The sequence below is a fragment of the Malaclemys terrapin genome, chromosome 9 (assembly GCF_027887155.1).
Source record: "Malaclemys terrapin pileata isolate rMalTer1 chromosome 9, rMalTer1.hap1, whole genome shotgun sequence".
Classification (NCBI taxonomy): domain Eukaryota; kingdom Metazoa; phylum Chordata; order Testudines; family Emydidae; genus Malaclemys; species Malaclemys terrapin.
In genome coordinates, this window is record NC_071513.1 from 20,986,152 (window position 1) to 20,997,717 (window position 11,566).

Consider the following 11,566-nt stretch of genomic DNA (forward strand, 5'->3'; position numbering starts at 1 on the left):
AAAGGAGGGAAGCCTGTCAGCAGGGCTGTCACAGCGTAGGCCTGTGTGCAAGCTCAGAGTAGTTCCTTCTTTTGGCAAAATGCTGTTTTCCATCCGGTGGGAGCTCCTGCAGCACGACTCGTAGTGGAGTTGGCATCTCAGGCAGTCAGCAGGAAAGCTTTGGATGGCTCAAGTGTCTGTGCCGGAGGCTGGATTTCTGCCTCCCACTCTCCCCATACACAGCTCTGCCTCACGTGCCCACATGCAGGAGAGGCCGGGGCAAATGCTCGCCGACCAAAAGGGCTGGATGGATTGTCATTGATTGTGGGGGAAATGCCAGAAATTCTGCTTGGTGCCATCAGAGAGGCCTTGATTTTAATAGTGAAATAACACAGAGGTGGAAATATTAATGCCTAGGCACCACTGGCATCCAAAGTGACCTGGGACAAGTCTCTAGCCTGCACAAATAAACTCAAATTGAACACAAGCCAACCTTTTAGCCTAGAGCGTCAAAGTCTGGTTAATGTTTTGAATAGCTGGACATTTACATGACGGGTATCGGATGAGGCCGGCAGGCATGCAGCATGTGTGTTGGGCACAGGGGAAAACGGGAGACATGCAGTGTGAGTGCTGGATGCAGTGTGCATGCTGGGCACAGGTGGGACTGTCAAACACACAATGTGAGGGTTAGGCTGCAGTGCTCAAATGCGAGGACATAGTGCGAATGGCAAGTGTGCCTTGTTAGGGCGGGGTGCAGAGAGCAAAGGCCAGGCACATGGCCCGGTGCCGGGTGAAAGGTGCAGGAGTTGTGTTGAGAATACAAATAGCAGGCCCTCAGCCTTTCCCCGGGCACATTAAGGTTTCTTTCTTGTATGGTCACAGTTTCACTGCAAGACATCAACATGCGGAAAGCGTTCAAGAGCTCAACTGTGCAGAACCAGCAGGTGGTCTCTCGGAACTCCATCCCTAACCCCGTGATGGAGATGTACCAACGCTGTGACAAGCCGCCACCGCTCAACATCCTCACGGCATACAGGTAAGGGGCGTGGGGGCTGGGCAACGTCCCTCATGCCCACTGTGCAACTTTGGTGTACGGTTCAATATAGACCAAACAATCCCTAGCCGAGACAAACCTACTTTGGAAGAGATTGTTTCCTATCAAATCGGAAAGACCCACTTCTGATCAGCCTTACCCCACTTTTACTCGTATGTAACTCCATTGCCTTCAGCGGTGTTACTTCAGGCCCCTTATCTCTTCGCTTGTACACTGTTCATGCTGCTGTATGGGGCTTCCTCTGGAAGTCCATTGGTGCCCTTATCCTCAAGTGCTGTGATGGCGTCAGCCTGAAGTCACAGTTGTTTCGAGTGGTGTTACTGGGTGGTTACAGGAGAATATTGGTCCGCTGTTTGATGATGGTTCAGTAAATGATGCTTTTTTCTCGGCTGTTCAGCTGTCTCAGCATTGCAGCTACACCGATCGCGTCTCTTGTACAAGACAACCGAAACCACCCAGAGTTTATTTAATACAGCCAATAATACTCTGTACTTGCACAGTGCAGATCATCCAATAATAAATGTGATGTGAGAAAGCGTCACAGATCACTAACAGGTTGAAGCTAAATATGGCCTAGGTCATCCAAAAAGGCAGGAACCCAACCCCCACCCTCATGTATCTCTGGGGGGTGGGAAGGAGTGGTAACATTTGGGAGCTTCTTTGGAAAATTAGAGACTTTCCTGGAATTCTATATCAGCCTGTATGTCAAACAGGCCTTAATAAACCACTAATTTTGAAGCCAATAATATTTTCCATTTTTTAGCAATTACTTCTGAGTGTCATCTGTGCCAAATCCTTAATGATCTATGTTGTGGTGAGAGGGGAATGGGTGGAGAGTGGGATGGGGATGGAATAGTGAGGGAGATGGAAGGAGACAGGTAGACAGAAGGGAATAGGCAACTGTAGGCTGAAGCAAAGAGGTGTCTTGCCACCAGCCCGCGGAGTTCGTCGGGGTTCGTTTCCCAAGTGCTGGGCTCATTAACGTGCCTTTGTTTTTAGTCATTAAGTTATTAATAACATTTCATCCTGATGCTGAGAATTTCCTCTACCCCTCCCCAACTCTGCTGTGATAATTTCAGGGACGACAAGAAAGATGGCCTCAAATTTTACACCGACCCTTCATATTTCTTCAACTTGTGGAAGGAGAAGATGCTGCAGGCGACTGAGGACAAGAGAAAGGAGAAACGTAGGCAGAAGGTAAAGCCATCAGAGAAAGCTCTGAATTGGGCCTAAGATGAGGCTGGTCTGGACTTAGTTTGATAGTCTGATACTGTTATAGTGTCCTTCTGAAATGGGGGCAGTATCTCTTGCTCTCTCTGACATATCTAAGGTGCCCGTCACCGTACTATCATCCTCAAACTCATGTCCAGTCAATGCTGCTTTGGTAGGAGTCACTTGTGAAGGAGTTTCCCACCTTAGCACCTGAACAGGTTGATGGCCCAAGGATCCTGGGATGGAGCTTGGGTATTCTTATCCCATGTGCGCCAGTCACCAGTTGCGAGGTTTTTACATTCAGGAAACATACAGATCTCCTAATGTCCAGACCAGCAATAAGAGAATCACAAGACAGTCTGGCATCAATGAGTTTCTGGTTTGTTGCTTGCTCTTGTTTGGGGAGTCATATGACACTGAAACCTTTAGAAAACAAATCCCTTTTGGCTATTTTTGACATTATGCTACCTTGATTGAAGTCCCCTACGTGCCCCTTAGCTATATGGCACTCAAGGGATTGGCACCTGAAAACAGAAATATAAAGGAAACCTGGAGTTTCAGTGGTAGGTAAAGGATCCCCCATTGCTTTTCTTTTTAAAGAGCCCAGGGACAGAAAAGCAGGTCTTAAAATAGAAGCAAGCCCCTCACGTGGTCAGAGAACATGTTTAAGGCCTGGGTTGAAGAGAAACAGGCTTATCCCATAAGCACCAGTGGATGCTGCTGGACCTATTCTTGTCCTGTTTGCTTTGGCTAACGACTATTCTGATCTAAGGTGTCAGAGCAATGGGTGTAGGAGTGGCCCACTGGAATCCAAAGGCTCACATGGGCTATGCAACAAGGGGCTTATGGCATGAGCTTGAGATTCACCCTGACACTATTACCTCCATCAAGTGTAACTGCAGACTTGAGTTTCCATGTTCTCATAGACTTTAAGGTCATAAGGGACCACCATGATCATCTAATCTGACTTCCTGCACATTGCAGGACACAGAACCTCACCCACTCCTAACCTCTGGCTGAGTTACTGATGTCCTCATTGTTCTTTGGGTTGTCAGTAGTTTGGCTCAGGCTTCCAAATCTACATGGAAATCATATGGAAAGTCTCTGGAATGTATTCCAGACTCCAATGAGTCCATCCCAGCTTTCACAGCTAACTGTACCAGTTCAGAAGGTGAAGACACTGGCTGAACCTGCTGGTGCTCACAGCCTTCGGTTCCATTGTTCATGCTCTGGGCTGCTCCAGAACCAGCCTTGTGATTAGTGTTTAGATCAGCACAACCTTATTGCATAATTGAATGAAAAGCAGGGGGTGGTGGTGCACCAGGACTCATTATTACAGGAGGGAAAGGGAGCGTGGAGGGGCAGTGCTGACGTGGTGTCCTAGTGGTTGGGACCCAGGATCTAAAATAATATGTCCTGAGAATTCCACTAGTGTTTGGTATCCCAGTTACCCTTATACACATAACCTAAAATCCTTACTTGAAGTCAAGCTCAAGCAAACATTGCACTATGTACAGTCAGCAGGCAGCCATCCTGCAGTCATGCTAACAGGACAGGGCTTATCTGCTTCCAGGAGCAGCGGTTAGTGGAAGATTCCACCCGGGAGGTGAAGAAAGTGAGAAAAGCCCGCAACCGGCGCCTGGAGTGGAACATGATGGCATATGATAAAGAATTCCGGCCCGATAACAGGTTCTCACCATCCCCATATCACATGGCCTCATCGGAAGGATCACTGTCCCCAGACAATAGGCAGGTTTTCTGTATTACACGCTTATTGTTTTTCTTTGCTTTTCTTCACCTTTCTTTTTTCTTTTCGATTTTCTGGGTGAATTGGTTCCTCGTGGCAGTGAAGGACTCTTAGCGCTGACTAGGAAGCAGGTGCAGGGAAGGCAGGAACTGTGCAAACCCCAGCCTGCTGCTTAGCACATGCACCTGCGTTCTGATGCGCAGCACCCCTGCTGGGTTGGTCCTGCACCTGCCAAATCACGTCTAATTCCGCATTGGCTTTGCGATCTCTGTGTGGAGCTGAGATGAGACCAGAACATTTTTCATTTGGGACCTAAGCTAGGATTTCCACCCAGTTGAGCTGAAAGGCTAATTGGTTAGCCTGCAAGGTTATTGCCACCTCTCTACTCTCAGCTTGCACCATCCCAATACGGTCTTGCATGTTTGTATTTCGGTGGCTACACATCATGTCTCCCAATGTTGTTGCCTTGATCCCAAATGCCAATAGGTGCCATCATACTCCTCCCTGACCTGTCCTCACCTTGCCTTCCCTCCAGGCCCTCCATACAGGAATACAACCTTTGGTATTTTTCTGTGCAATAGATCTTATGCGTCAGATGCAGCTGATCACTCATACCCGGCCAGTCCTAACCACCCTGCACAGCAGATATTAGCTCCAGCCTCACACCTGTCAACCGACAACAAAGAGATCATCCTGGTCGCTAACCAGGCCCAGGAACATGTCTACAGGCCCTCAGCAGCAGGAAGCCGTCAGAACAGTCTCAACCGCGTCCAGCAGCCCCATGTGCCACAGCATCCAGAGGCTATATTGAATGGACCAAGACCTCAGATAGTCAAGGAGTATGGGTATGGATTTCAACCTGCTTTCCTTCCTCCAGTGACCCGTTTGTCCCTTTAAATGAGTTTAGTGCTTTGGAAAGGTGCCAGGTTGACAGCCATAGAAAGGGAGGTCCTCTGTCCACAGAACAAGTACACGATAGGCAGCAGCTGTCACATAGATGGTCCTTCTGTAAGTGCGCCTTACCATTCACGAGGTGAGAAATGGTAGTTCAGTCTCCATGGCCCATTCAGTCCTTTAGTCATGTGATCAGCCTGCCAACAAGAACATCAGTTGATGCCATCTGTGAGAGTGCTTTGTGAGAGTTCAACACCTGTGTATCCCGGAACTGCACTCAGAAAACACCATCTCCTTTCACATCATGCCACAGTGATGATTAGACCAGTACAAGATAGGTCCAAATTCAATCCAGTAGCCTTGATATGTAAAGATCCCTATCTTAGTTCCAACTCCCTGACTCATCCAGCCTTCCCCCTGCTTCTAGCCTTTATTGTCACCCAAAGATAAACTGATGTCAAAAAAGTCATATGCAAGCTCAGAGTCTGCCCTCTGTCATCCCGTGGAACCCTGAGCAGGGTTATATTTGAGGGCAGAATTTGGCCCGTGATGGTTTCTGCCAATTAGAAGGTGGCAGGGGAGGGGAAAATCTTTTGTTCAGGACCTTGGACAGCTTCCTGTGAGCGCTTGGCTTGGGGAGACCTTACCTATTCTGCAAGCATTCTCCTTCCCTTTTTCAGTGCCCTCCAAGTTCATAATCCCATGGGAGCTCTTACTCCAGAGTCACAAGCAAAACAAAAGACTAAAAAATAATTCAACCCATTCATTTGAGATGGTCCTTTAAAGGGGCCATTTGGGTTCTAAACTCAATTATCTCCCTGGGTATGTCTGCACTGCAATAAAAGACCCAGGGCAGGGGCACCACTGGCCTGCCTTAGCGGACTTGGACTCACAGGGCTCGGGCTGTGGGGCTATAAAATGGCAGTGTAGATGTTTGGGTTGGACTGAACGTCTACACTGCTAATTTTAGCCCCACAAGTCCAAGTCAGCTGACCCAGGCTCTGATACTTGGTGCTGAGGGTTTTTTATTGCAGCTTTTTATTGCACCCTCTCTCTCTGTCTGTACCATCAAATAAAACAATTTCAGTCTTCAAAGATCATTATGTAACACTTTCTATCCTGAGGATCCTACAGATTGCACATAGCTCCTTCTAATTCAGTATCACTTTGAATGTCTAAAGTGATTGATGCCAGAGGCTTCAGAGGAAGGTGTAATCTCCCCTGAACCATTACAAAAACAAACCTAAAGGCACAATTCTGTACAACAGGAGGGAGATTTCATCCTGACCCAAGCAGTCAGTCAGACCAGCCTTGACACAGAATAATTGGTAGCCCCTTTAACTTTGTCCCACCTGGCGTAACTGTTCCTGGTATGATGCAGGAACTTAATTGGCTTTTCTGAATGAGTCTGAAGCACCTCACTGTTACCTGCCCCTCTGGCATTGCACAAGGCAAAGACATTTCCCAAACAAGAACTAGACAATTTTTTTTCTTTTGGGTGGAACACTGATGTATCAGATGCTGTAGACCCCTGTCACAGCTGTTCCCGTACAGAGGCACAATATACAGACGTAAGGATGGGGATTCAGCCAGATCTCTATATTCCCCTTTTGTACGTTTAAAGAATCAGTCACTCAGTTAGACTTCAGCATAGCCTTTCAAGGTGAAATACAGGCAACCAGAGGGAACATAACCTTCCAGGCCATCTGAGGCCACTTCCACCAGCGTCTCAGCTCTCACTCAAGATTTACAAGCTTCCCTCCCCTCACTATTTTGCCTTACACCCTCCTTCAGTTGCTGTCCTGCCCCTGCCTCTTAGCATGTAAATTTCACGTGTTTTTACACACTTATTGAATGGCAAACTGGTCCAAGATACAGTATTATACGGCTTACGCCCATTGTCTAATCAGCTTCCAGGGCCCAGAGACTTCCTTGGCAGTTACACCTGGTGGAACCAGGCCTGGAGTTGGTCCGGTATATCCGCTTACAAGGACTGAGTTCCCTGTCATGTTTGGTGTTTGTGTCTTTTCAGGTGACACTTTAGAAAACGGTCTGCTTTTGTTACCAAAGTGGGTTTCTCTGAATATATCGGAATCATTTCAAATGCAGCCACTGCTGGGGTGGAACATGGGAGCTGTTTACCAGCACATAGCTGAGCTGCGCAATAGTTTAGGACAGGCAGTGGAGATAAATGTCATGCCCATTTTAAACTGCAGGGGGAATTGAGCGCGTGCATTTCCCAAAGCTGGAATTTATCTGGGATATTTTGGTTGCAACTAAGTGACCCTGAGTGGCGGGTCCTTGATGTTATGGTTCATGTGTGGTATTTCTTTAGCAAACAGGATTTCTGGTATGGCCATTGATTTGCTCTCTGTCCTTTACTTGTTGCAGTCCCCAGCAGATGCCCCTGGCAGAATACTTTGTGCCTCCTGCTCCTCCGCCCCCGCCCCCTGTGATACCCTCTGCTCAGACTGCCTTCGACAGCCCCATCTCAGCACCTCCCGCCATGGCGGCCAGCGCTGCAGCCTCCGTGGCTCACTCGTCATATGCACCTTCCCCGCCTCCAGCTCCACCCTGCCCATATTCTGCTTCCCCCCCTCAGACTGGCCCGATGGGGCCCCCCGTCGCACCTCCCCCACCTCCACCCGGTCCTCCAACAGTCGCTGCCTCGCCGGCTCACTCGGCATCGCCCCCGGCGGCAGTGGTTGAACCTCGGAAACCTCAGATCCCTCTGATACCAATGAGCGATGCCCGGAGCGACCTGCTTGCTGCGATTCGGAGGGGTGAGTTACAACCCGGGACACTGGCACTGACCAGCAGTGAGGGGGAGCGGAGATGGAGAGAGAAGGACATGTTGGGGATTCCAGCAGACACACATGCCCATGTACACTAGAGGCCTGATCCAAAGCCCACTGTAGTCAGTGCAAAGTCTCCCACTGGTTTCCATGATCTGGGATCAGGCCCCGCGTGCTCAGAGGACCCGTGAAGAAGATTTTATTGCTAATGTTACCTGTAAACACTGAAGAGAGGGGAATTATTGATGGGGGGTAGAAGTAGGAGAGATGGGATGAAACTGAGCAAAGGACCATTCAATCTGGATATCAGGGGGAAAATCCTGCATGCACTGAAGCCCAGCTTCCCAGGGGACGTGGTAGAAAGCCCCATCATTTGGGATGCTTAAAAGCGGACTGCACAGAGCACAAGCAAATGCCCAGTAGGGAACAAGCTTGCACTAGGCACCGTGGAGAAAGCGGTGGACAGCATGATCTAATATGCTTTTTCCTTCTCCATTTCAGCTAACAATGCTGGGTTGAACAGTAGGGAGGGAGGCAGGCTGGGGCTGTGCAACTCCATGTAGCCCACTGGTGGGCGGGTGGATGGGTGTTTTACAGGTCCTCCTCTGTGCCAGATCCATAGAGGAGATGAGTCAGCTACAGCACCAGCTAGGGAGCTGTAGCTCAAGCTACAGCAGCCAGTGCTTTTAGTTCCGAAGGTCCCTGGTTCACTCTTTGGCATGCTGGCCAATAGGGTGGCCATCACACATGCTCATATAGACAATGGGTGTAAGCTGCTCTTGCTGACCTTGGAGATTTCCCATCCTCTCTACTGCAGGAATTCAACTCCGGAAAGTCCAGGAACAGTGGGAGCAGGAGGCGAAGAAGGAACCGGTTGGCAATGATGTAGCCACTATCCTGTCCCGCAGGATTGCAGTGGAGTACAGCGAATCAGACGATGACTCGGAACTGGACGACAATGAGTGGTCAGATTAAGAGAGCTCAGCATGCTGTGTTGGAGTGTCCTCCCCCCTCCCTGCTTCTCCACAAGAAGGTGTGTGTGGCTGGGTTTCCCTGAACGTGAATGCTGATCACCGTCAGCACTTAGTGTGACTTATTCAGGAGCTTTGCTTTTACACCATGTTGTATTCTTGAAGAAATGATGGTAGTGTTGTCAGTGGAGAGTGCGCACAGGTGGGACATGCTTTAAAAGCAGCAGTAACTGACATCTGCCCAGAATCCCGCCAGGTGTGGCTATGACACTTTAATAACGCTGAGAACACAATGAGGCGAGGATCAATGGAGTTACTCTGGATTTACACCAGGGTGGCCGCAATCAGAAGCTGGTCCCACGCATGTGTTTATAGAGAAACAAAACTGCAGAAACAGCACTGCTTATTTGGCCAGATGTTAATTTTATAATGAAAAGCTCCTGAAAAAGCATCCTGTTCCCATAGCAAATACCGCCACGTGGTTATAGGTGTCTAGAGACCACAATTCACTTGTTTGTATTTTCTGCAGATGTTTAAAATTGTTGGGATTTGGACCGTATGAGCCAGGGGAAAGCTGTGTTCATTGCCATGAAAGTTACATGCAGAAAGAGTCTGTTTTCCCTTTAAAGTAATGTCGTTAGCTTTGCGTTCTGACAGTCAGAAAGGAGAGTTCTCTGCTGTCTCCCAGTTTCACTTTTAAGAGCACATCCTAGGGAGGCACAGATGTTTGTGGCATGGTTATATTTCCAGCTCTGCACTCAGATTCCCTGGGGAAGAGCATGAAAGGAAAGTTTAGTGTAAACCTGCTCTTCTTTTGCCATCAGCAAAGAAACAAAGCCCTTGTTACTGAGTAGAAAGGAATAAAGTCAGTTTAAAGAGAAAAGAACCTTGCAATAGATTTAAGTTGTCTAAGAACGATCCTGAAGGCCTAGAAATAACTGGCTGACAGTGCTGTCCTATTGTTGTATCACCTTATTATTATTTGAAATAAAATTAACCAGGCTAAATATAACTCTCAGCCGCACTGAAGCAACCCCATTGGAGTTAGTAGGGAGCAATATTTGTCCCTTTGGGTTGACTTTTGATTTTCAGTTTCTAGTATCTGAGAATCTCCTTGTACAATTGAGGTGAATTCGGTCTTATTCCCGAAATAGTTATTGAGGTAACAATTCTTCCGCTTTTACTCAGGCTGAATAGTACGGTACGCCACGAGCAGTGGTAATGGGTCGGGATGGAGTACAGCAAACCTGACAATGACTCTGAACTGGGGGATAATGAGTAAGATTGGTAGGATCAGGCCCTGAATTAAGATGCTGAAAACACCAGTGAATGCTATGTGGTTTATTAATCCAAATGGACAGTGATTCATAAAAGCATTTTCATGAAGATACTGTCGGAGAAAAACACAGTTCTCACTTTTTGTTTGGGTACAGCAAGTCAGATGCTTTATTCTCTGCTTCCACAATACTAAGGGAGAAGCCCTGAGAATCCAAAGGGATCCTGTGGGAAATACTGAAAACCCACAGTAAGTTCTGAAAACTACAAGAGAACAGGAAATGGATTCTGACCAATAGAAAACTGGCCAATGTCAGCCTTGAGTCTATATGATATGGTCAAATAGGGCCCCAGTGTTCCAGGGACATGCACGCACACACCAGCAAACGCACCATTTCTACTTCCCCATCCGCAGTCTTGTCTGACTCATGGGTGGTGAATAAAACTGGATTCTCTTATTTCCCTCATGGTAACAGGAAACTTGCACTTTGGCTCCACCCTCTGGCTTCTTTGTCCATGCAGGTGACTGAAAAACAGCCAAGGGAGGGATACAGGCAGGTAGTGGTCAGCCAGAGTGAGAGTGCCTTGGGTGCCTGCAGGCAGGAAGACCTGGTGAAGGGCAGAGAAGATGTTGGCTGGAGCCCACAAGTGTCACTTCGTATAGGGCCCCATTTGGCTAGTGCCATCGTTCACCCTTATTCACTAGAGAATGCGGCTCTCGAGCCAGCCTGCTTTGCAGGGAGAGGGGACGAGGGGGTTCGCTATCCAAACCAAGCAGCAACAGTTCCTGAAACACTGCAGCTACACGGCATATGTCAGCCCAGCAACAGGAAAGGAAAAAGAAACCAAGATAACAACCCAGCAGGATGCAACACAGATTCTCATCGGCATTGATATAGGACCAACAGCTCAGCTGCAGATCCTGGGGCAATGGGAATGTTAAGCAGACATAGAAGGAGCTGGTGCCATGTTGCTGAGCTGGGAATTCATGGTGTGCAGTAGTTACACCAAAGGCTCTTGCTCCTACCATCATCTTGTCTCTGTTTAGAACTAGCAGGCAGCCCCCAACCTGAGAAATGGAAAATACAGAGGTAGGAAGCTGCAAGCCAAACCCTGATCTCTTTACTCAGGCAAGTAGCGCCACTGAAGTCAATGATGCTACTTTCCTCAGTGAGGCGAGCAGGATTGGACCCCTACTGCAAGAGCAGGAAAAGCCTTGTACATTAAAAATAACATATACAAAACCACATAAGTATTTATTATATAGTGTTGTTAATATATGCATGATTTTGATGTGACCCACAAATGAAGAGAAATCCCAGACTCATGGGCTTGATGTGTAAGATTAAAAACATAACATATTCCGACATAAAGTGAATGCTAAAGAGATGTAGTAATTGCCTTTATCTTTGGTACTTCCCCTTATGACCTTGTGTGGGGCCTGGGCACAGTCCCTGTCCTTGCACACTGGATGTGCAAGGTCTGGGGATTCTAATGCAGAGAAGGATATTGGTGTCAGGTGAGGCGCTGTAGGCACAGTGCCTGAGGGAATGGCCTCCAGAGCGCAGTCCACTACTCTTCTCACCTTTGCAAATGTGAGCTGTGTCTTAAACCCACAGAGCCTGACTCTGCTCCACTT

At 48.0% G+C, this 11,566-nt stretch overlaps 1 protein-coding gene across 1 annotated transcript in view; it reads left to right on the forward strand.

The window, feature by feature from the left end:
- The window catches only part of LOC128843339 (actin-binding protein WASF3-like), a 49,218-nt gene extending 37,904 nt beyond the window's left edge, over positions 1–11,314 (forward strand). The window contains exons 4-9 of the mRNA XM_054040119.1: positions 862–1,015; positions 2,113–2,230; positions 3,819–3,994; positions 4,574–4,837; positions 7,278–7,669; positions 8,499–11,314. Of these exons, the coding sequence (XP_053896094.1) occupies positions 862–1,015; positions 2,113–2,230; positions 3,819–3,994; positions 4,574–4,837; positions 7,278–7,669; positions 8,499–8,656 (1,262 nt within the window). The 3' untranslated portion in view covers positions 8,657–11,314. The remainder of the gene's footprint in view (positions 1–861; positions 1,016–2,112; positions 2,231–3,818; positions 3,995–4,573; positions 4,838–7,277; positions 7,670–8,498) is intronic.
- Positions 11,315–11,566: the final 252 nt, after the last annotated feature.